Genomic DNA, 20,594 nt, shown 5'->3' with positions numbered 1-20,594 from the left:
TGGATGTAACTGGTTAAGACAAGGTCACACTGGATGGAGTTCATGGGCTCAAATCCAACATGACTGGTATCCTCATGAGAAAGGAGAGACGCACACACGTCAGGAACACCCAGAATTGCTGGGCGCCACGATAGCCAGAGTCGTCAGAGGGAGCGCAGCCCTTGCTGTTATCAGAGAGGACACCCACTGTACTGAAAAGCTGCCGTGGTTCTGCAATTCAGGGGTCCTCAGCGATGGGTCACTTGGAGATGGTGTCTGGAGATCAGCTTGCTTCCAAATCACACGCATGAAAGATGTGGAAGTGGCCAAGCACAGGGAGCAGGTCAAGAAGGGACATGCAGACGAGGTAATGTCCCCCCTTGGTCCAGGAGCTGGGCTGGTCACCACCAAGGTCACCAACCGAGGGACAGATCCCAGGACAGGATAGGGGGTATGGAGGCCACCCTGCAGCACCTCCTCGGGCTGAACACAGAGCATAAACGCCTCGGGCTGAGAAGCTCAGGGGCCGAGCACTGGACACAACAGCCCTTGCACCACCTGAGTCAAGCCTTGAACTTGGCTTCCTGCCCACGGATGGCGAGTCCTCACAACCTCTGCTCACCGTGAACCTTCCTCTGGCACCATGACCTTCCTCTGGTGGCACAGACACTGCACCCTCCTGGCTTCCTCCCTCTAGCTGGCTGTGTGTGGGCTGGATTGTGTCCCCAAATTCATACACCAAAGCCCAGGACCTCAGAATGTGATATTTATGGAGACAAGGCGCAAAGAGGTGATGAAAGTGAATGAGGCTGCTGGGCGGGTCCTAATCCAGTGTGACGGGCGTCCTGACGTGAAGAGGCCATCAGGACACAGACATGCACAGAGGGGCTACCACGTGGGGACACAGCGAGGAGACAGCAGTCCATACCCTAAAGAGACACCTCGGGGACCCGCATCTCTGTCTTGACATGCAGAGGACAGACATCTGCTGTCCTAGAGGTCCTTACAGAGGCCCCGCAGACTGTCTCCTGGACAGGCCCCCTCCCCTCCATGCCAACAGGCTCCAAGAGGGGCCCAGCATGCCCACCCCCAGGTCCTCATCTGTAGGAAGCTCCGTCAATGTCTCCACCCACATCTCCTCTGGGACCACAGATGGGGTCCCCAACAGAGCAGATCCCTGTCCTCCTGCCCCGCCACTGACTCTCCAAAAGGAAGGGCCTTGATCCCCCTGGATTCTCAGGTCAGGAGCCTGAGGGCCCCCAGACTCTGCCTGCTCCCCAACCACGAGTCCAATTCACGCCCAAGTCCTTGGGCTTCACATCCCTGAATCTCGCTACTCTGTCCTTCCAGGTGTTCCTCTGGTGGCCTCACAAGGCCTGGTGCCCCAGCAGGGTAGTGCTCTGCTCCCCTTCACCCACACTGGGATGGCAAGTGTTCCCACAGGTCTTCGGGGGACCCACCAAGTGCTCGAAGCCTCGGCACAGACTCGGCCTGCTAACGTGAGGCTCCAGCCCACTGCTTTGGTGCATCCAGCCTTCAGACCTCAGGTTGGGGCAGCGAGGAAGCCCCCGAGCCTGGACAGGGTACCCCGCATGACCACTGCACCCCGTGACTCCCTTTCCTAGCCTGCACCTGCCTGTCCACAGTCTGTCCTCCCCCACGGGGCCCACACACCCGGCAGCCCTTGGGGAAAGGAGTGACTCCAGACCCCTGGGCAACCTACTACTCCAAGCAGGGGACAGGGTGCCATTGGTCCTGAGACCCCTCCTCCCAGGGCTGCACCCGTGCTCCTTCCCACATCACATCACTGCCTGGGTCACCTGGAGCCACGCTGCCATTATCGAGGAAAAGAATGTATGTTGGATAGTTCAATGAAAAACGGTTTTAGCCTCCACTACACTGATGGCAAAACATAAGTCACCGCAAGTTAAGATGTTGTGTTCCCAGCTGCGCTGATGAGAATGTCTGTTAGGATTTTAGGCCATCCGAAGGAGGGGAGGGGAGGTGGGCAGGGAGGGGAGAAGGAAAGCATAAAAGAGGGCAGCCACTCCCGGTGGACACAGGACCCAAGGCCCACAGTCCGCACAACTGCCAGGGCACCCTGGGAGTCACCGGGGCTGGATCTGGTCCCCTGCCCCACGAGGGAGTTCACTGCAGGGCTCCAGAAGTCGTCGTCCCTCCCCCCACTCCCAACTGTGAGCAGACAGTGCTCTGGCACAGCTAAAAAGCCACTGACAGCTTTTACAGACAGGGCATGAAATTCACACAGAAAGGAAAAAAATACAAGAATGGTCTTTTTTTTTTTTTTTTTGGTCTTTTCAGGGCTGAACCCCCAACATATGGAGGTTCCCAGGCTAGTGGTCTAATCAGAGCTGTAGCTGCCGGCCTACACCACAGCCACAGCAACACAGGATCCGAGCCACGTCTATGACCTATACCACAGCTCACGGCAATGCCAGATCCTTAACCCACTGAGCGAGGCCAGGGATCCAAACCCGCAGCCTCATGGTTCTTAGTTGGATTCCTTTCCGCTGAGCCATGACAGGAACTCCAAGAATGGTCATTTTTAAGTTGAGAGATAAATGCTATGCAAATTGTTGTTTCAGGGGCTTGTAAGACCACAGCAGATTATAATAACAAAGCTTAAGACTTGATGTTTCTCTTATTTCACATCAAGGCCCCGTCAATGTCCCGGGTCACAACTCCCCTGGGACCTGTTATGAAGAATTTTAAGAAGAACCAAGATGCAAACCCCACCAACAAGGGGCCAGTCACAGCATCCTCATTCTGTGCCACCTCTAGGTCCTATGTGTCACAGCCAGGAGCAGATCCCTGAGCAGCAGGGTCCTGGGAACAAGGCTACCCATCAAAGACCAGCTCCCTCACCCTCAAACACCTCCCACTGTGCTATCGTCCCTCCCCTGAGCTCACCTCCAGTCACCAGGCACTTGGTGAGAACTGACTTGAATCAACATGAAGCTGGTGACAGTGCTGACTCTGTCCCCACAGTGACTCTCTTTTTTGTTTTACTGTTAACTATAGAAAGGCATGAGCTGGTGGTGACTTTAAAATCCCCAAACTGTTGAGTTCTGTGTCCTGAAATATCCCAGAGCATCTTCTAACTTGCTGAGCTGAGAGCCTCCAGGTGGACGTGACCTCTGCACTTCTCAGCGCAAACTCCTGGGGTTGGAGCTACTCCAGCTCCGTTCTTCCAGAAGAGGACAGAGACTGAAGCCTGGAGAAATGCACAGCTGCTCTGGGTCTTCAGCTCCTGCACCTCAGGGTCCACCTTCAGACCAAAGCAGCCGTGGATGAGGCCCTCAAAGCTAAAGCTTCTCTGCTGTACAACCCGCCTCCAAATCCCACTTTACCTGGGCGATTTGACTTGTCATCAAGGAAGCTTCTAGAAAAGGCACAAGTGCCTGATGACAGGTAACAAGTGGCCATGAGGTAGATTTATCTCACCTGAAGACATAATGACACTGCAGATGGAACACTATGCAGCCATTGAACATGACAGCTGTGACAGCCACCACGCAGTGACATGGAAAATACTTACCATGCTTTAAACATGACCTTGAAACATAGAGTCAACAATTTTAAAAGGTATATTCAACGGCTGCAATTATGCAGGAAAAAAAGAGGGAAAAAGAAGAAAAATGGGAGTTCCCGTCGTGGTGCAGTGGTTAACGAATCCGACTAGGAACCATGAGGTTGCGTGTTCGGTCCCTGCCCTTGCTCAATGGGTTAACGATCCGGCGTTGCCGTGAGCTGTGGTGTAGGTTGCAGACGCGGCTCGGATCCCGCATTGCTGTGGCTCTGGCGTAGGCCGGTGGCTACGGCTCCGATTCGACCCCTAGCCTGGGAGCCTCCATATGCCGCGGGAGCGGCCCATGAAATAGCAAAAAGACAAAAAAAAAAAAAAAAGAAAAAGAAAAATGATCAGAGTACAAGCACTGCTGTGGCTCAGTGTGCTGGGAAGGTCAGACCTCAGCGACTTCTAGCCCCTGGCCATGTTCAAGGGCTTTGGAAGAAGGTAGTTTCAGTTTAATAATGGGTGAAATTATAATTAACGTATCACTGAATCATCAAAAAGATGCCAGGCCATTATTCCCACAGCTAATCATCACAAGAGTTAACTACCCAGGAAATCATGTAAGTATTAGCATGCTTAAGATATGGTATTAGCATGTTTACATCGTTTTCACCTAAGTCAAACCTAAGTTTTCACCTCTCAGCCAGGAAAGGACCATTTGTCCAGGGAGACAGGGAAGCCTCACTGCATGGCAATACCTGGCACCTGCGGGACCTTCCCGGGTTCCCAGAGGGAACCTTCCAGGAAGACCATGAACCATGGTCCATGTGGCAGGGCCCATCTCCTCCTGGCCGAATCAGTTCCAGCTAAGAGTGGTTCTGCCAGGGGATGGAGTCACGAGCGTTCCCGTGGACGGCCCGGTGGGTCGGGCTGGGCCCTAGGATCACTGAGCCTCGCCTGTCAGACCTGCTCGTGAATGTGAAGACGGACAAACAGGACAGGTGGGCTTTTGGTGCTGGAGGAGGAGGGAGTAGGTGATGGGAAACAGGTCTGAGCAGGTCATACATCATCTGGAGCCCTAAACACTGGTGCAGAAAGGGCTCCTGGGCCCTCCTTCTGTATTCTAACCCCAGGGAGCCCCATCCCGCCTGAATGCAAAGGCAAGAGGAAAGGAAAACTCCATGAGCTAGCTCATAGGCTGGTGACCTTAGAAACAGGAAAATAGCACAGGTGGCAGCAATGGCTCTATTCAGTGACAGGCAGGAAGGAAGAGGCAGGAGGGCAGCTGTGGAAGAGCCTGCTGCCCGCAGCCACAGCTCCCAGAAGCACACTGCCGGCGCCTGGGGACTGTCCCTGCAAAGGCACAGGAGGACACCTGGACATCACCTCTTTGACAGGGCTGACAGGCAGTGGGCAGGATCAGCCTGTCTCATTTTCAGCAAAAATTGTCAAAGCCGGATCTAGTCTGGAAGCCCCCTGAAGCCATCAACGCACAGATGGATGAAGTTGTGGGGGACCCTGAGGAAGCCATGCTGGGAGGTGGGAGGGGTGAGGTCACCCTCACCCTCTTGGGCTCGCCGCACCCCAGTCTCTGGCAGCTACTCCACTGCAGGGAGGTGGCCCCCGCTTCACAGTCCTGGCTCAGGGGCAGTTGGAGGGAGGAAGGAGAGAGGGAGGAGGGAGAGAAGGAGGAGGGAAAGAGGGAGGAGGGAGAGAGGGAGGGAGGAAAGAGGGAAGGAGGGAGGAGAAAGGAGAGAGGAGGAAGAGGGAGGAAGGGAAAAGGAAGCCGCCCCAGGTCAGCCAGGGCCCCCCCAGACATGACAGTCAGTAAGCTGGAGTTCGGCCTGAATCTAGTCTCTGAAACAGGAAGTCAGCCACCTGTATCCTCCCACCCAGGTTTGATCCATCTAATGGGGTGGGTTGAGATAACCTAGACACCAGTGTGTGCAGGGGGGTGCTTGGCCAGGACACCCCCAAAGCGAGGGGGCACTGGGTCTCTGGGTCTCTGCCTCCTCGGCGTCTGCTCAGACCCTCTTCTTCCTTGGGAGCTCCCCACCAAATCACACCCAAATGACAGCAATTTAGTCCCAGGAGAGAGCCCTAATTCACCTGCCTGCTCGGACCCACCCACCTGGCCTGCAACAGGTACCTTCTGAAGCGGGAGTCGCCGGCCCCGGCTGGTCCATGCCGCTGCGTCCACCTGGCTCTGGGCTTCGGAGGAACAGGGACTCTGTGAGGATGAGACACTGCCATCAGGGGCAGGCGGGGGGCTGGCTGAACCCCACCAGGTGCCCCACCCACCACCTGAGAAAAGGAAAACACTGATTTTTCACCCACAGCTGCACTACCACCTACAGTGGTAAAGAATGTAAACCTCTTTGAAATAACACTCAGTGCAAACTGAAAGGGAGAGTCCCAGTGTCTTGACATCACATTGACTTGCAGCCAGGAATTTATTTTTGCAACTGGGATTTAGGGGCTGGACCCCTCCCAGCCCAGGACGCCCTCAACTCTCTGCTTAATATTATACATGTTCTAAGGGGAGAGATGAACACAAAAGTCCAGGACTACTGCTTCTTCCTTTGACCAAACTTTAACAGCTTTGAGTGAAGAATTCATTTCTGAGGATTAAGGATGAGGCTGACCACTTTCTTAAGCCCTTTTAAGTAAGTGTGTCACTAAACCCTTGGCTCTGGGCCGGATCTCTGCATGCCTGCGTGTTCTCTTTCTTTCCCCTCCTTTCTGTTTCCTTGTAGGCTCTTAGAAAACGCGGTCTGGAAGTGAGTGTGACAGCAGCTAAGTCATGAGATGGCCAGTCCCTCCCTCTTGAAGAGGCCGTCCTGCTAACCACGGCCCCGTTTACGAGTGCTCACCCCAACACCTGCTTGGGTTCCACCGCAATGGGGAAGCTGCGCTTTGCAGAAGCACCTTCCTGGTGTCCGGGGTCCTGGACGAGGCTTGGGGGCAGCCCTCGCGCCGCAGCCTGCCCACGCCCAGAGCAACACCTCATCTGCCCACTTGCCACAAGGAGAGTAGGACAAAAGACCGTGGGTGTGGGCAGGGCCAAGCTTGGCGTTCCATGCTCCCAGGATGCTGCCCCTCCGGCCCCACCCTGTACTGATCAGCGCAGGCAGCTCGTTCTGTGCTCAAAGGAGACACGCCTCTCTCAAGTCCTCAGGGCTGCCGAGGCCCCTGTGGACCTGCCCTAGGGGGACAGAGCGGCTCCTGGTCAATGACTCAATGCCCGTGGGTATGAGGCCTCCCATCCCCTGTCCCCTGCTGCTGCCCTGGGCTGCTCTTCAGCCCCTGTGGCCTGTCCCTGGCCTTCCCAGGATGACCTATCATCAGGCACGCTCAGCCCATGATGTCCTGTGCTCAACATGAGCGTGTCACCTCTCCTGTTAACACAACTCCCCTAAGGAAGAAACAAAGCCTTGGGGGGTTTAAGAAGCCCAGCCAGGGGAGACCCGAGGGCAGCTACTGCAGGATGCCGAGGGCCTGATGCCGATGCACCTGCCTCCGACCACACACTCACCTGGGACTCAGGGCAGCACCTGTCCCAGGAGCAAGGCTGGAGCAGGGCCGGGCACAGGGCAGGCCAGGAGCGCCGGCCCACCCTACCCCCCACAGACCCCACAGGAGAGACAGCCAGTGACAGCAACTGAGGACAGTCCTGCCTCCTGGAGAGAAACTAGTTTCCATACCATTTAGGACAGACATGTTCAGACCACAGGGCCAGGGCACCGGAACCCAAAGAAGCTGGGACAGTACCAGAGGACCTGACACCTTCACGCTCTGATCCAGCAGGGGCAGGGGAACATGCTGGCTCCTGACAGTGACACACAATGACCGCCCCCAATTCAGCCAACAAACCCTCAACACCTCCCTCGTGCTGGGCCGAGAGGTCACTGTGAGGCGACATGCACATGGATCAGAGAGCGGGACGACTCAGGATCACACAACTGCCCCGTCACCCCCAGGAGCAAGTCAAACATGCCTGGACATGTATTTACACCTGTCAGGTGTACATCAGCTCCTGTGGAGCCAGGCCAGCCAGGTGACCACACAAAACACTCAGCACATCCATGTGTTGGGTCTTAGGCAACACCGAAGGAAACAGGGGGTGAGCTTCAGAGCAGAGCAGCCCCCACCACCCCTCTGTGTGACCCCAGCACCATCCCGCAGGCAGAAGTCCCAGTCATCTGCCCAGAGCTGGTACAGAGCAGTCAGACATACACACAAGCCGGACCAGTGGTCAAGTGGCTTTTTCTTACAGAATTCAGGATTCTCAACCACACTGTCTACTCACTTTCAAATCTTTCTTTAAACCACATGAACGCTATTCATTTCTACTTCAAACACATAAAAATACAGTCAAATTGGCTTCTTGTTTTCCCATTGCTAATGTGGGACAAAACAAAGGAAGAATATGCCTGTGGTTTTTCCCACTCCATTGCCTGCTCCTATTAACTAAGCACAGCTCGCCCTCAGAGCACCCCGGACGCCAGGACAAAGCCCATCCTAGTGGCCCTGCCTGAGGATGACGAAGCCAAGACAGCGCTCAGGGCTCTCGTTCCACGTGGCAGAGCTGGGACTGGTGCCTCTGCCTGTGTGAGTTACTGTGTGAGAAGTTCAGGCAAGTAGAAACTCAGGGCCTGTTTTCTTCCCAAATCAGCAGCCATGGGAAGCTGCCTTCTTGAGAAGGGAACTCTCTAGGAGATACATGAGTACGCACAGGCACGCACGTGCACACACATGTGCACTTGCACACATGCACGCACAGGCATGCACATGCACAGGCATGCAAGCACAGGCACACACACCCATGCACATACAGGCATGCACCAACACACACACAATCTGCCTCTGAATTTCGGAGCCCCACACATCCCTGTTCCCCTCCCCACCCCACAGGCATCACCCAGCACTGACACGTTCCCCTCTGGGACCTCCTGCAGCCCCAGGAAGCCTGCTCCCTGACGGCAGCCAGGTCAAAACTGGCTTCAGGCTTCCCTCCTGCCAGAAGCCTGCCACGTGCCTGGCACCTGCAGCTTCCTGATTACCCTCCAGGTTTGCAGACAGTATTTTCAGGGACAGAGGACGAGCCTCCTCTTTCACAAGGCTCCTCTGGGGCTGACAGCAGCAGGAGATAATGCCAGTCTGGGCTGCAGGCTGTGGGTCATTTTCCAATTTAAGCTTCCAAATGAAAGAGTTCACTGTGCACTCAGACTGTAGTTCTGAACAAAAAGATGACGTGCGGCAGAAGCAGCAGCCATAGAGACGAGCCGGGCCCGTGCTGCACTTCTGGGCGGCACGAATCTCTTTTTTCCCACAATTTCATGGAAACGGATCCAAGTCTTTACCCAGTGGTGTTGTCAGTGTCGTGTGCTGTCTCTGCAGGTGTGCAGGGAGGCTACCATGGATGCTCTGAGGGGTGGGGACTGGCCACCTCCCCAGCAGGTGTCTCCTGAGCACAGGATGCTCGGGGCTCCAAACATGAGGACAGCAGCGCACTCTTGGCCAAGGTTCTTTCCACTCGGAAGCAGCAGGACAAGTAAGCAGTGGGGCCTGGAACCAGTCTGGGGAAACCCTGCTCTGGGCCGACTCTCCGGCTGGACAAACTCTGTGTCTCAGTGACCTCGGCTGTGAACAGAGATGACAGGATGTCCTTGCCGGCTGCTGTGGGGCTGGGAGCAGAGGGCACCTGCTCAGACCAGACAGCAAGCACTGGGGGCGCTTCACCAACATCCAGCCTCCCCCGACAATGTGCTGCTTGATCACAGTAAGGTAGGGGGACAGACCTGGGCTGAGCCTGTTCCCCCCCGACCCTGACCCCAAGCCCAGCTGGGACCCGTGGCGTCCATGCAGCAGAGACAGCGCTACAGCAGGTCAGAGGCACCCGGAGTCCTGCACCAGGGAGACAAGCTGCACCACCAAGCCCAGAGGGTGCCAAACACCTCACACCTGAGGACAGAGCCCGGGGATGTGGGGGACGGGGACCCTGGTAGCTCACAGCTGCCTGTGCCAGGTCTGCTGTTGCCCAAAACCAGGAGTTTCTGACCAGCCTCAAGTTAGGGAGACCCGACATCCACACAGAGACCCAGGAAGGAAAAATGGGAAGCTCACAGGATCTTAGCACATGGTCCTGCTGAAAGGCTCCACTGAAGATTAACCAAACTCCACAGCAAACCAAACACATCAGCCCTTCTCACTGAAAGCTTCCATAGGTTTTTCTTTTTCTTTCCAGGGCCGCACCCGCAGCATATGAAGGTTCCCAGACTAGGGGTCGAATTGGAGCAGCAGCTGCCGGCCTACAGCACAGCCACAGCAACACCAGATCCGAGCTACATCTGTGACCTACACCACAGCTCACGGCTGGATCCTTAAACCACTGAGCGAGGCCAGGGATTGAACCTGCGTCCTCATGGATACTAGTCAAGTTTGTAACCTGCTAAACCACATGGGAACCCCAGATGTTTAGGCAGATATGACACTCACAAAAAGGAAGGAAGAGAAACCATAAAAGCACAGCTCCCCCTACAATGTGCAGGGGACTCCACTTTGTGATCATCTAATTCTACCACAAAGGGTACAGAAGTGACAGCACCCAGGGCCTCACTGGGGTGTGTCCTGGGTCACGCGCTTCTCTGCTCCTGTCAGACTGAGGCCTCTTCCCAGGACCCTCCCCGCCAAAGGAAAATAATGAAGAGGAGCCGTTCATTCCATGTGGCAGGAGCCATGAAACAGCACCGGGCCACCAGCTGTTCACATCTCCTCCCCACAGTGCCAGGGACCAGCCCCTAGAACTGGGGGGGGTGGGGAGGTGGCAGGGGGGGCTCACCTGGACAGAGGCTGGCACACTGCCTCCTGCCCTGGGCATGCGCAGCCCTGAGGTCCACGCCTCCACTGCCACCTCTAAACCAACCCCTCCTGCACTCGCCCCTCCTGGGCCCTCCTCCCTGCAAACAGCCCCCATCACCTCTCTGCCTCTCTGCCTGTCTCTGCCTCTGTCTCTCTCTGCCTCTGTGTCCATCTCTCTCTGATTCTGGCTATGGCTCTGTCTCTCTCCGTCCGTCCCTCTCCCCCTGCCCCTCCTGCACACCCCCATGCTCTGCTCCTGACCAAGAGGAAAGGACACAACTCTTCCTTGGGAAGTCTGTCCCTGGAAGCAGGCACAGCCTCAGCTTGGTGACAGGAGCACAGGAGTAGGTCCCGAACAGAACAAGCCCCAGGTCCTGGGCCTAAGGATGGAGGGCAGCCCACAGGGACAGGGATGGACGATGTGGGGATGCAGGTCTGGTTGGAGCCTGAGGAAATACAGCCCCAGCTGAGGGCAGAGGGGGACAGGGACTGGGCCTAGGCTCCACAGTCACAGAGTGACTGTCCCGTTCCCCCCTCTGCCAAATCCAGACTCCAGAGGACCGGAGCACCTCACTCTTGCTCAGACAGAGGGAGAGGGAGTGGTGAGATGGTCCCACTCCTGAGGATGCGCCCACCCCCAGGGAGTCCGAGGGGCAGGTGAGGGGGACACGCCCCTGGAGCCTCCCCAGACACCTGAGGGACCCCCACATGCTGCTACATGTGGGCCCAAGAGAACGAGTGCGTGAGGCTTTGGCTGACACCCAGTCCATAACATGCATGTTTACAGAGGTGAAAACATGCATTTAATTATTTATTAGGGTCCCCTAATAAGGAACAAAACCCAGAACCTTACCTGACTGTGGTCTGCTTTCAGAAAACCCTTGTGGGAGGAGGAAGGGGAGAGGGAAGGGAGGGAAGAGAGGGGCAGGGGAGGGAAGGGAAGGGGGGCAATGGTGGGTGATGCCGCTCGGCCCCACCCAGGCTCCCCCTCCCCTCCTGCCCCTCACTCTTCTGGGACTTTTCTTCCATCCTTTAAACCCAAACCATGGGACTGGACTGGATTGGTCTGCGGTTGGTCTGCACCAGTCCCTCCAAAATCCGACAGTGCCAGCATTCCTGACCCTGGCCCCCGCCTCTGGGTGTGGGTCCATGTCCCCTAGTCCATGTGTCCCCAGACAGAGTCAGGGGGACATCATGGGGACAGTGACCTGCCGCCCTCCAGGATCAGCACCCAGACAAGACGCAGGCACAAATGCTTCACCGTGAAACGTGCCTGCGTCCAAAGGCACAGACACGCCCGTGCAGTCAGACAAGCCAGCCAAGAGCCTTCTCTCAAAAGCCCAAAGCCACCTACACAAAGTCACATGGCTTCATGTTGTCAAAACTTACCAAGGACAAAGCTGACTCTGCCTTTAGTTGGCAAAGTCTTTGAGAAACCTCTTCATCACATAGGGTACTACATCCATAAGACAGAACAGGAGAAAGTTACCCTTGCGAGGGGGAGTCACTGGACTGGCCTCTGAATCTCTGTGGGTGACATTCTGTACCCAAGGCGGCTGCCTGGTGGGCGTCTCTTTCTAATTCTCAGGCCGTGCCTGTCCTCAGCCACTTCCCACACCACACGTGCCTGATCCAAGGACATGCGCAGCACATACCAGCCAAAGACTGACCGAGGATGCAGAGAAAGCACACACCCCATCACCCCAGTAATCAGAGGAGGGGGAAGTGAGGAAGGAGAAGGCAGGAAACGATCCCAGCCCTCCTCCTACAACCCATACACCCAGCAACTTCTTGCATAAAGTAAACTCCAACTTTCAAAAATCATCCTTACAGAGAAGGTCATCCAGCTTGGGGTATGGAAGTAACTTGGGAAAACTCCTGGGGCTAAAACCTGTCCCCCGCCTTCTTGCAGGGGCACCTACTGCAGCTCCAGGTGGAAGTTCAAGGGTGACTGACCATGAGGGCCCTTCCCCAGGGACTCACATTCTAGCAAAGAGTTCCCCTTATTTATAGGAAACATAGTTAAACTATGCCACAGAGAAGGAAAGACGCTGTGCAAATGTGTAATTACATCAGTCAAATGCAGATGAAGCCACTGACCCCCAAAGCTCAGCAGAGCCTTTCATCATACATCCAGGGCACAGCTCAGCCCAGGTGTGGGCTACCTGGCCCCACCTGGTCCCACTCTAGGGACATCATCCCCCAAGAGGCTGGCTTGGACCACACCCTGGACCACAGCAGTGGCAGGGTCCAGACAGCCCCTGCAATTACATCTCCCCCACAGCCATCCCTGCTGCAGGGGCTGAGACACCCCAAGGATGGGAAGAAGAAAGAGGAGCCAGAGCACAGCCCCAGGGAGGGAGCCGACAGAGCTCTCCCAAGGAAGACTGAGGAGAAGACAGAGGAGGGTGGGGAGAGGTGGCTGTCCCACCCACCATGGGGACCTGTCCAAGGCAGAGGACATCCACAGAAGGCGTCTGATCAGAGAACTGACATGGCCAGACTCACCTTTTTAGAAGGTCGCACTGGCATCAGGTAGACAGGGCATCGAGAGGAGGGCCAGGTGGACAGAGGGCGCCCCCAGGAGGCTGTGGGGCAAGAGCCAAGGCTCATGATCAATATGATGGAAATGAGGCAGCAGCACAGGAGACAGTGCAGAAAGTGCAATTACAGCAGCCACAGCTACAAGGATGGGCTTTTCCCTCTTCCTCCTATGGCTGGTTTGCAGTTTCATACCACTGTGGTCAAAAAAGATACTAGATGAGATTTTAATCTTCCTAAATGCATCAAAACTTGTTTTGTCACCTAACATCTGATCTATCCTGGAGAATGTCCCACATGTGCCTTACAGAAATGTCCATTCTGGGGCATTCCCGTCGTGGCTCAGTGGTTAACGAATCTGACTAGGAACCATGGGGTTGCAGGTTAGATCCCTGGCCTCACTCAGTGGGTTAAGGATCTGGCATTGCCGTGAGCTGTGGTGTAGGTCGCAGACATAGCTCAGATCCTGCATTGCTGTGGCTGTGGCGTAGGCCAACGGCTACAGCTCTGAGTAGACCCCTAGCCTGGGAACCTCCACATGCTGTGGGTACAGCCCTAGAAAAGACAAAAAAAAAAAATGTCCATTCCACTGCTTTTGGAAGGAATATCCTGTACATATCTAATTGCAGTAAAGTTGCAGAATACAAAGCTGCCACAGAAAAGAAAATTACAAGCCAACAAATTAATTACAAATTAATATCCTTGATGAACATAGAGTCAAAAATCTTCAACAAAATACAGGCAAATTCAACAATATGTTAGAAGGATTTATTCCAAGGATGCAAGGATGGTTCAACATCTGCAAATCCATGAATGTGCTGCAACATATTAAAAAAATGAAAGATAAAAATTATATGATCATCTCAATAGATGCAGAAAAAGCATCTGACACATTTCAACACCCATTCAAGATTAAAACTCTGAACAAAGTGGGTATAAAGGAACCTCAACATAATAAAGGCCATACTGACAAGCCCACAGCTAACATCATATTCAAGGATGAAAAGCTGAAAAGTTTTTCTCTACAATTAGGAATAAGACAAGGATGTCTACACTTATCACTTTTATTCAAAATAGTATTGGAAGTCCTAGTCAAAGCTATTAAGTAAGAAAAATAAAAGGCAAAGAATCAAAAAGAAGTAAAACTGTCACTATTTGCAGATGACATATTATATATAGAAAATCCTAAAGATTTCACCAAAATTTTTTAGAACAAATAAGTTCAGGAGTTCCTGTCATGGCTCAGCAGAAACGAATCTGACTAGTAACCATGAGGATGCAGGTTCGATCCCTGGCCTTGCTCAGTGGGTTAAGGATCTGGCATTGCCGTGAGCTGTGGTGGAGGCTGCAGACACAGCTTGGACGTGACGTTGCTGTGGCTGTGGCATAGGCTGGCAGCTACATCTCTGATTCAACCACTAGCCTGGGAACATCCATATACCATGGGTGCAGTCCTAAAAAAAAAAAAAAAAAAAAAAAAAAAAGACAAAAAAAAAGAATAAACAAGTTCAGTTAAGTTATGGGACACAAAATAAATATATAAAAATCTGTTGCATTTCTATACACTAATAATGAACACTTCAGAAATAGAAATTAAGAAAACAATCACATTTACAATTGCATCAAAAAGAAAAAAAAAATCTAGCAAAAAATTTAACTACCAAAAGGTTAAAGACCTATATGCTCAAAACTTTAAGATGCTGATGGAAGAAAAAAAAAAGACACTGATGAAAGAAATTAAAGAAGACACACATAAACGGAAAGCTATTCTATGCTCATGGACCAGAAGAAATTAATTTTTTTGTGCCGCACCTTTGGCATATGGGAGTTCCCAGGCCAGGAATCAAATCCAAGCCACAGCTGCAACCTACACCACAGCTGCAGTGACACCAGATCCTTAACCTATGGTGTCACAGCAGGAACTCCTGGAAGAAATTAATACTGTTAAATGTCTACACAATACCCAAAGCAAAATACAGATTCGGTACAATCCCTATAAAAATTCCAATGGCTTTTTTTTTTTTAACAGTAAAACAAACAATCCTAAAATTTGTATGGAAACACAAAAGACTCCAAATAGCCAAAAGCAATCTTGAAAAAAAAAGAACAAAGCTGGAGGTATCACGCTTCCAGATTTCAAACTGCATTACAAAGCTACAGCAATCAAAACAATGGTATTGACATAAAGACAGACACGCATATCAATGGAAGAGAGCACAGCCTAGAAATAAACCTGCTATCAGCACAGCTGTCACTCACCTGCAGGTCTTTACCCAATAAATATATCACCTTCCAAATGAGGCTTTGCCTGGCCACTTTCGTGCATAGCAGCCCCTCCCCATCAGCAACCCCAGCCGGGAATCCTGCTTTATTTTTATCATCTTCTAAAGTACTATCTACTTTTCCCATCTGGGGCATAAGCCCCACAAGAACAGGACCTGGTCCCTCTGGTCACTGCTTAGTCTTGGACTGACTAGTACTTTGCACCTAGTAAGTGCTCACTAAATACCTGTCAAATTAATAAATCATTCCAAGATCTGCCATAGCAGGCTGGTCGTGGGACCATATGCATCTTTTCCCATCTGTAAAGAGGCTGTTTCTTTTATGAAAAGTTTTAGTACAAGAACTTCATTTTTTTTAAAGCATGAAAACAAGATGACATTGAATGTATTTCATCAGGGGAGAGAGGGGGCCTAAGGGGATGGCCTGACCCTGGAGTCCTAAAGCCCTGAAGCTCCAGGCCAGCAGGTGCGCCCAGGCAGGGGACAGAAAGCAGGGAACAAGCATCAGGAGGAGCTGTCCCCATTTTGGGGGTACACATGACCTCCTCGCCTTCTCCCCAACACAGTGCAGAACGGGGCTCAGAGCAAGCAGGAGATGCCCGCCATGGGCAACAAAGGCCCGTGGCAGGGCCGCACATGCTGAAGACATGCAAACACCTGGGACTGGTCTCCTAGGCATCGGTCTTCTGGCTAACGCTGCACCTTCATTCTTTCCTATTAAATCATCGGGAGCATCGCATGTCTAAACGCTTTTCCAGAACAGAGGCCGGCGGCAAGCCCCATGTCTGCCCCTCCAGGCACTGAGTTCTGGCCCAGAGACGGAGAATCATGAACCCTGCAGACCCTACAGCCCAAAGGCAGGAGAATGACCCTAGTTCCAGTTGAAAAGCAGCCTTTGTCACACTACAGGGGACAAGAACTTTGACACAGAGGCACTGCCCTGGGCCCTGGGCTTCCATTGGCTGAATGCACTGCCCACGCAGATGTCCAGACCAAGCTTCTGCGATGTACGTGAATCAGGGTGGCCTCTGCCTAGTGTCCTGCTGTATCAAGTTCTTCTCGCCCCTGCAGCAAGAGGGCTCAGGGCCAGGAGCCAAGTCCTGTCCTGGGGAGGGGGCAGGTAGCCACCCCGTCAGAGCACAGCCCTATGCACACATGCCACGCAGCATCCTGGCCTCATACCACCCCAGGATCCCAACCGCCTGCTCTCACCACCTGGCCGGGTTCAGACCTGCACATACTGGGAGGAAAAGACTGAATTCTTTCCACCAGAGCTCAGCGCTCCTCACAAAGAAGCGGACCCTGGCTCCTGAAACAGGAGCCTGGTTAACTCTGGAATTCCCGGGTTGTATCTACACTGGCCCGCACTGCTAAGCAAATGCCTACACTTTCAAGCTCACTCAGGCTGCCCCACATCCATCCCGGAGCCCAAGGCCCTCTGACACAGTGAAGAGACAGACACACAGTGCTCCGCCTCTGCACAGACACCGCCTCTCGGGTGAAAGGCCCCCACATTCCTTAAAAAAGTCACAATCCTATCTTCCCTTTGGAGAAACAAGGCGAATAACAATAAAACAGTATGTGTGCCCTTGGCCTTTCTTCTAACTCCGCACCAGTGAGCACTGACACAAGTGCAAAATTCAGGTCTGTGACTTGGGAGTTTGAATGTCACAGTCCTTTCTAAAAAATAACAGTGATCCACCCATGAGGGTCTGGTTCCCACCACCAGCCTGCCAGCCTCTGGCCTGAGCAGCCTCAGCCCAGGAAGCAAAGCCCCGCCGTAGGGCCCTGATGCTTTCTGGACCCTCTGCTGCAGGTGGCCATCAGGGCAAGTGCTCGGATTCCTCATATCTTCCTTTTGTTTTCTTCATAAAGTCCCCAGTCCAGGAGGCATCACTGAGTCAAGGTTTTGGTGCCTGGGATGGGCCAGCTCACCAATCCCCTTGAGGAAGGCTAGCTTGACCGGCCCACATCCACAGGGGAGCACAAAGCATCACCAACCCACGCATGGGCTTCTCCATAGCTCCCTTCCACAATGGGCACTCTAGGCTGGCACAGCACTTGGAGCTGTATTTTAACTTTAAAAAGTAATTTCTAGTATCAGAAGGTGGTTTGTGGAAGAGAGACACGTTAAACCTAAAAAAAACTTCTAAAATTTTTTTTTAAATCTCCTGAACATTGTGTAATAAAACCGTAAAACATCAACAACCCATTTTCTACCAACAGGTATGCATTACTTTAATGATACAAAGAAGAACAGGAAATGAAAGAATAACAGCAGTGCCCATGACTGGTCACCTTTATAACGAAAGTTTTGAAAATGTGCACACAGCGACATGGATGCAACTAGAGATTCTCATACTAAGTGAAGTAAGAAAGAGAAAGACAAATACCATATAACTCATAGGTGGAATCTAAAATGTGGCACAAGTGAACCTCTCTACAAAACAGAAACAGACTCACAGACATAGAGAACAGATTTGTGGTTGCCAAGAAGGAGCGGGGCAGCAGGATGGACTGAAGGTTTGGGGTTAGTAGATGCAAACTATTCCATTTAGAATGGATAAGCAACGAGGTCCTACTATACAGCACAGGGAACTATATCCAGTCTCCTGAGATAGACCATGATAGAAGATAATATGAGAAAAAGAATGTATATATGTATGTATGACTGCATCACTTTCCTGTACAGCAGAAATTGACACATCATAAATCAACTATAATTTAATTTTAAAAAATTTTAAAAAGGAGTTCCCATCGTGGCGTAGAGGAAAGGAATCCAACTAGGAACCATGAGGTTTCGTGTTCGATCCCTGGCCTCACTCAGTGGGTTAAGGATCAGGCACTACCGTGAGCTGTGGTGTAGGTCACAGACGCGGCTCGGATCTGGCATTGCTGTGACTCTGGCGTAGGCCAGCAGCTACAGCTCTGATTAGATCCCTAGCCTGGGAACCTCCATATGCCGTGGGTGCGGCCCTAAAAGGACAAAAAGACAAAAAATAAATCAATAAAAAATTTAAAAAAGGACAGTGTACACACACACACACAAAGAAATAAACGCAAACAGGCTTGAAAAGCCTCAAGTTGGGAAGCGTGAGGATCTCTGAAGAGCCTGAGTTGGTAAAAAGGGGGTGTGATGGTTGGGGACTGGTGGTGGACAAGTAGGTCCTTTGCCAGCTCTCCCAGGCCTTACTGCTCAAGGTCATCACATGTCACACAGGAGTCCCAGGCCATGCCCAGCACTGGCCCTGCCCCACACCTGCAGAAAGAAACCAGGCTGCAGCTCTCAGACCCGTCACGTCTACCTGGACCCGAACGCCACTCTGTACTGCAAAGCTCCCAGAACACCCCCCACCCCACTTCTTTCTAAACTACACTTCCAGGAGGCCCATCATCTTACATCACGTGTGTTCCCCTTCTGTCCCATTTCACTCCGCTAACGTTTCTACCTGTGAAAACTACATATAACACCTAAAATCAGGAAACCATGAAAGTCTACACCTGACTTTAAAGAGTCCCTCACTGAGTCACCTGAGTGCAGATGTGGCCACTAAATCATATCCCAGGCCAATCAAGGAAGCATTGTGACAGCTTAAGGGATGAATTATATTTTAAAATTGTACAAAGAGCACACCTCACCTTTCCTTGATAACAAAAGTTATTTCCTATAAAACAGATGTTCAAAATACATTTCTAAGCAAGAATTGAACCTGGAGGGACATGAACTAACTCCTGCACAAAATCCAGAACATTGACAGTATTTTCCTTTTGTGGCTTAACCAAAGAAAACCTAAAAATCCATTGTTTTGTGTTAATGAGAATTTTTACTACTAGTAACTGAAATGAATATTACACTGCACCAAATATGTCTGCTGCTTTCTCAGAATGTACACATCCTATTAAGAGCTAGAACATTTACTCAGATTTTTAAGTAACAACTGAGGGTCTCCCAGAGGGAAGAAGTGTTGCCAGCTTGCCAGGTGGGGTTCAGTAAGGCACCTGCGACCACTGGTCGTACACCTGCTTCAGTTTCTGCAGCAATGATGGGGGGGGTGGGCGGTGAGAGCAAACACGCACAGGGTTTTAAAGTAGCAAATAAATATTTTCACCCTAAGGTGGGCCTCAGACTTTTGCCTTTATAAGAAAATATAAAATTCTGGTCCCCACCCAAACACCCCAAGTTGCTATTCCTCCAGCAGCTTCACGGGGTCGAGCTGATCCAGACTCCAGGCCCGGGCCTGGGATCCCTCCTGCACACTCCTGACAGCCGGTGGGGTCTCGCCGCGGTTCGCGTTATCGCCGACGTCACCTGCACTGTCTGCGCCCGGGGGCAGGGAGCACCCCGAGAGGCCCTGGCACCGTCCCGCAAAGCCCCGGGACGGGCGGGCAGCCCGGACTCCACGGAGCAGCAGGATTTGGCCGGTTCGGGGGGAGTTGGGCAGAAGTGCAACTTTGGAAGGAAAAAAGAAATCTCCGAGTCTCCGCGATAGGCTCGCTGGAGGGGCCGATCAAGGACTACCATCCATTCCCAGCCCGCTCTCACCCCGCAGGACCCCTCTCCGCCCCCAGACCATCCCGTGTCCGCACTTACCCTGCAGCCCGGACGGGACCCCAGTCTGCCGTCCCTCCGAGCGCCCCTCTCCCCGCCCCGCGTCCGCCGCCCAGGGATGCTCCCCTGCCCCCCCCACCAAGGAGACAGCCCACCTTCACGCCGTGATTGGCCGAACTGGACGGTACCCGGAGCCCATTGGTTCCCACACCCGCCCGTTCCTCGGCCGCGCTCCGCCCACGCGCCCGCGCATTCCTGCGGAGCCACGTGGCCGCCCGGGCCCCCTCCTTCAGCCCAACGCCCGGCGCCGCTGCGCACGCGTAGGCAGGGGGTGCTCCGCGGGACCCCAGTACCGCAGACATTTCCAGGTGGAGCTCTGAGAATGCGGACCCTTGGGTAGGGGGCGCCAGGCAGACCACACCCCCAGCTCCCCCCCACCCCCTCCATGTCCCCAGAGCATCCACCCCTTCCCCTCGCAAGCTGGCCATGCCTGCAGGGGCGTTCCTGGCTGCTCGGAAGGTCAGCTGCTCTCAGACCCGCCAAGTCTTGGGAGTTTGGAAATGGAATGATTTCACACATAAGCTTGCGTGCTTTTTGAAAGTGCTTATTTTTCCCGGCACCTTTCCAGTGAACATGGGTTCTAGAATTGCGTATCTTGTAAGAACCAGAAAGTAAGTGATGCTGTAAGAGGGAAGCTTCCCGCTGCGTTCTGCCCTTGGAGTGGTATTACAGATTATCCTAAAAAAAGATAATTGGGAGTTCCCTTCGTGGCTCAGCGGTTAGCGAACCCGGCTAGCATCCATGAGGACACGGGTCCGATCCCTGGCCTTGCCCAGTGGGTTAAGGA

General features: G+C 53.0%; 1 protein-coding gene across 50 annotated transcripts in view; it reads right to left on the bottom strand.

Annotated features, from left to right (window-relative positions):
* Nucleotides 1–19,840, bottom strand: part of ARHGEF10 (Rho guanine nucleotide exchange factor 10) — a 96,265-nt gene extending 76,425 nt beyond the window's left edge. For 10 of the 50 annotated variants that reach the window (XM_084999703.1, XM_084999705.1, XM_084999667.1 and 7 more), the window contains exons 1-3: nucleotides 19,790–19,840; nucleotides 12,884–12,963; nucleotides 5,664–5,744 (exon numbers count right to left, since the gene is read on the bottom strand). Coding sequence is in view for 46 of the 50 variants with exons in the window: in XM_084999667.1 (XP_084855793.1) it covers nucleotides 5,664–5,700 (37 nt within the window). In the remaining 4 variants the exon portion in view is untranslated. Of the gene's footprint in view, nucleotides 1–5,645; nucleotides 5,745–12,883; nucleotides 13,114–14,728; nucleotides 14,842–19,789 lie in introns of all 50 variants that reach the window. The other 40 variants (XM_084999704.1, XM_084999706.1, XM_084999666.1 and 37 more) reach the window with 8 other exon arrangements.
* Nucleotides 19,841–20,594: the final 754 nt, after the last annotated feature.

This window comes from Sus scrofa, chromosome 15, assembly GCF_054392235.1.
Source record: "Sus scrofa isolate SSC_HxYL_T2T_F1_AM1 chromosome 15, Sscrofa_HxYL_maternal_Yorkshire_Landrace_v2.0, whole genome shotgun sequence".
In the NCBI taxonomy this organism is placed as follows: Eukaryota; Metazoa; Chordata; class Mammalia; order Artiodactyla; family Suidae; genus Sus; species Sus scrofa.
Note: the sequence above shows the minus strand (reverse complement) of the source record. Positions and strands in the feature narration are given on the sequence as shown.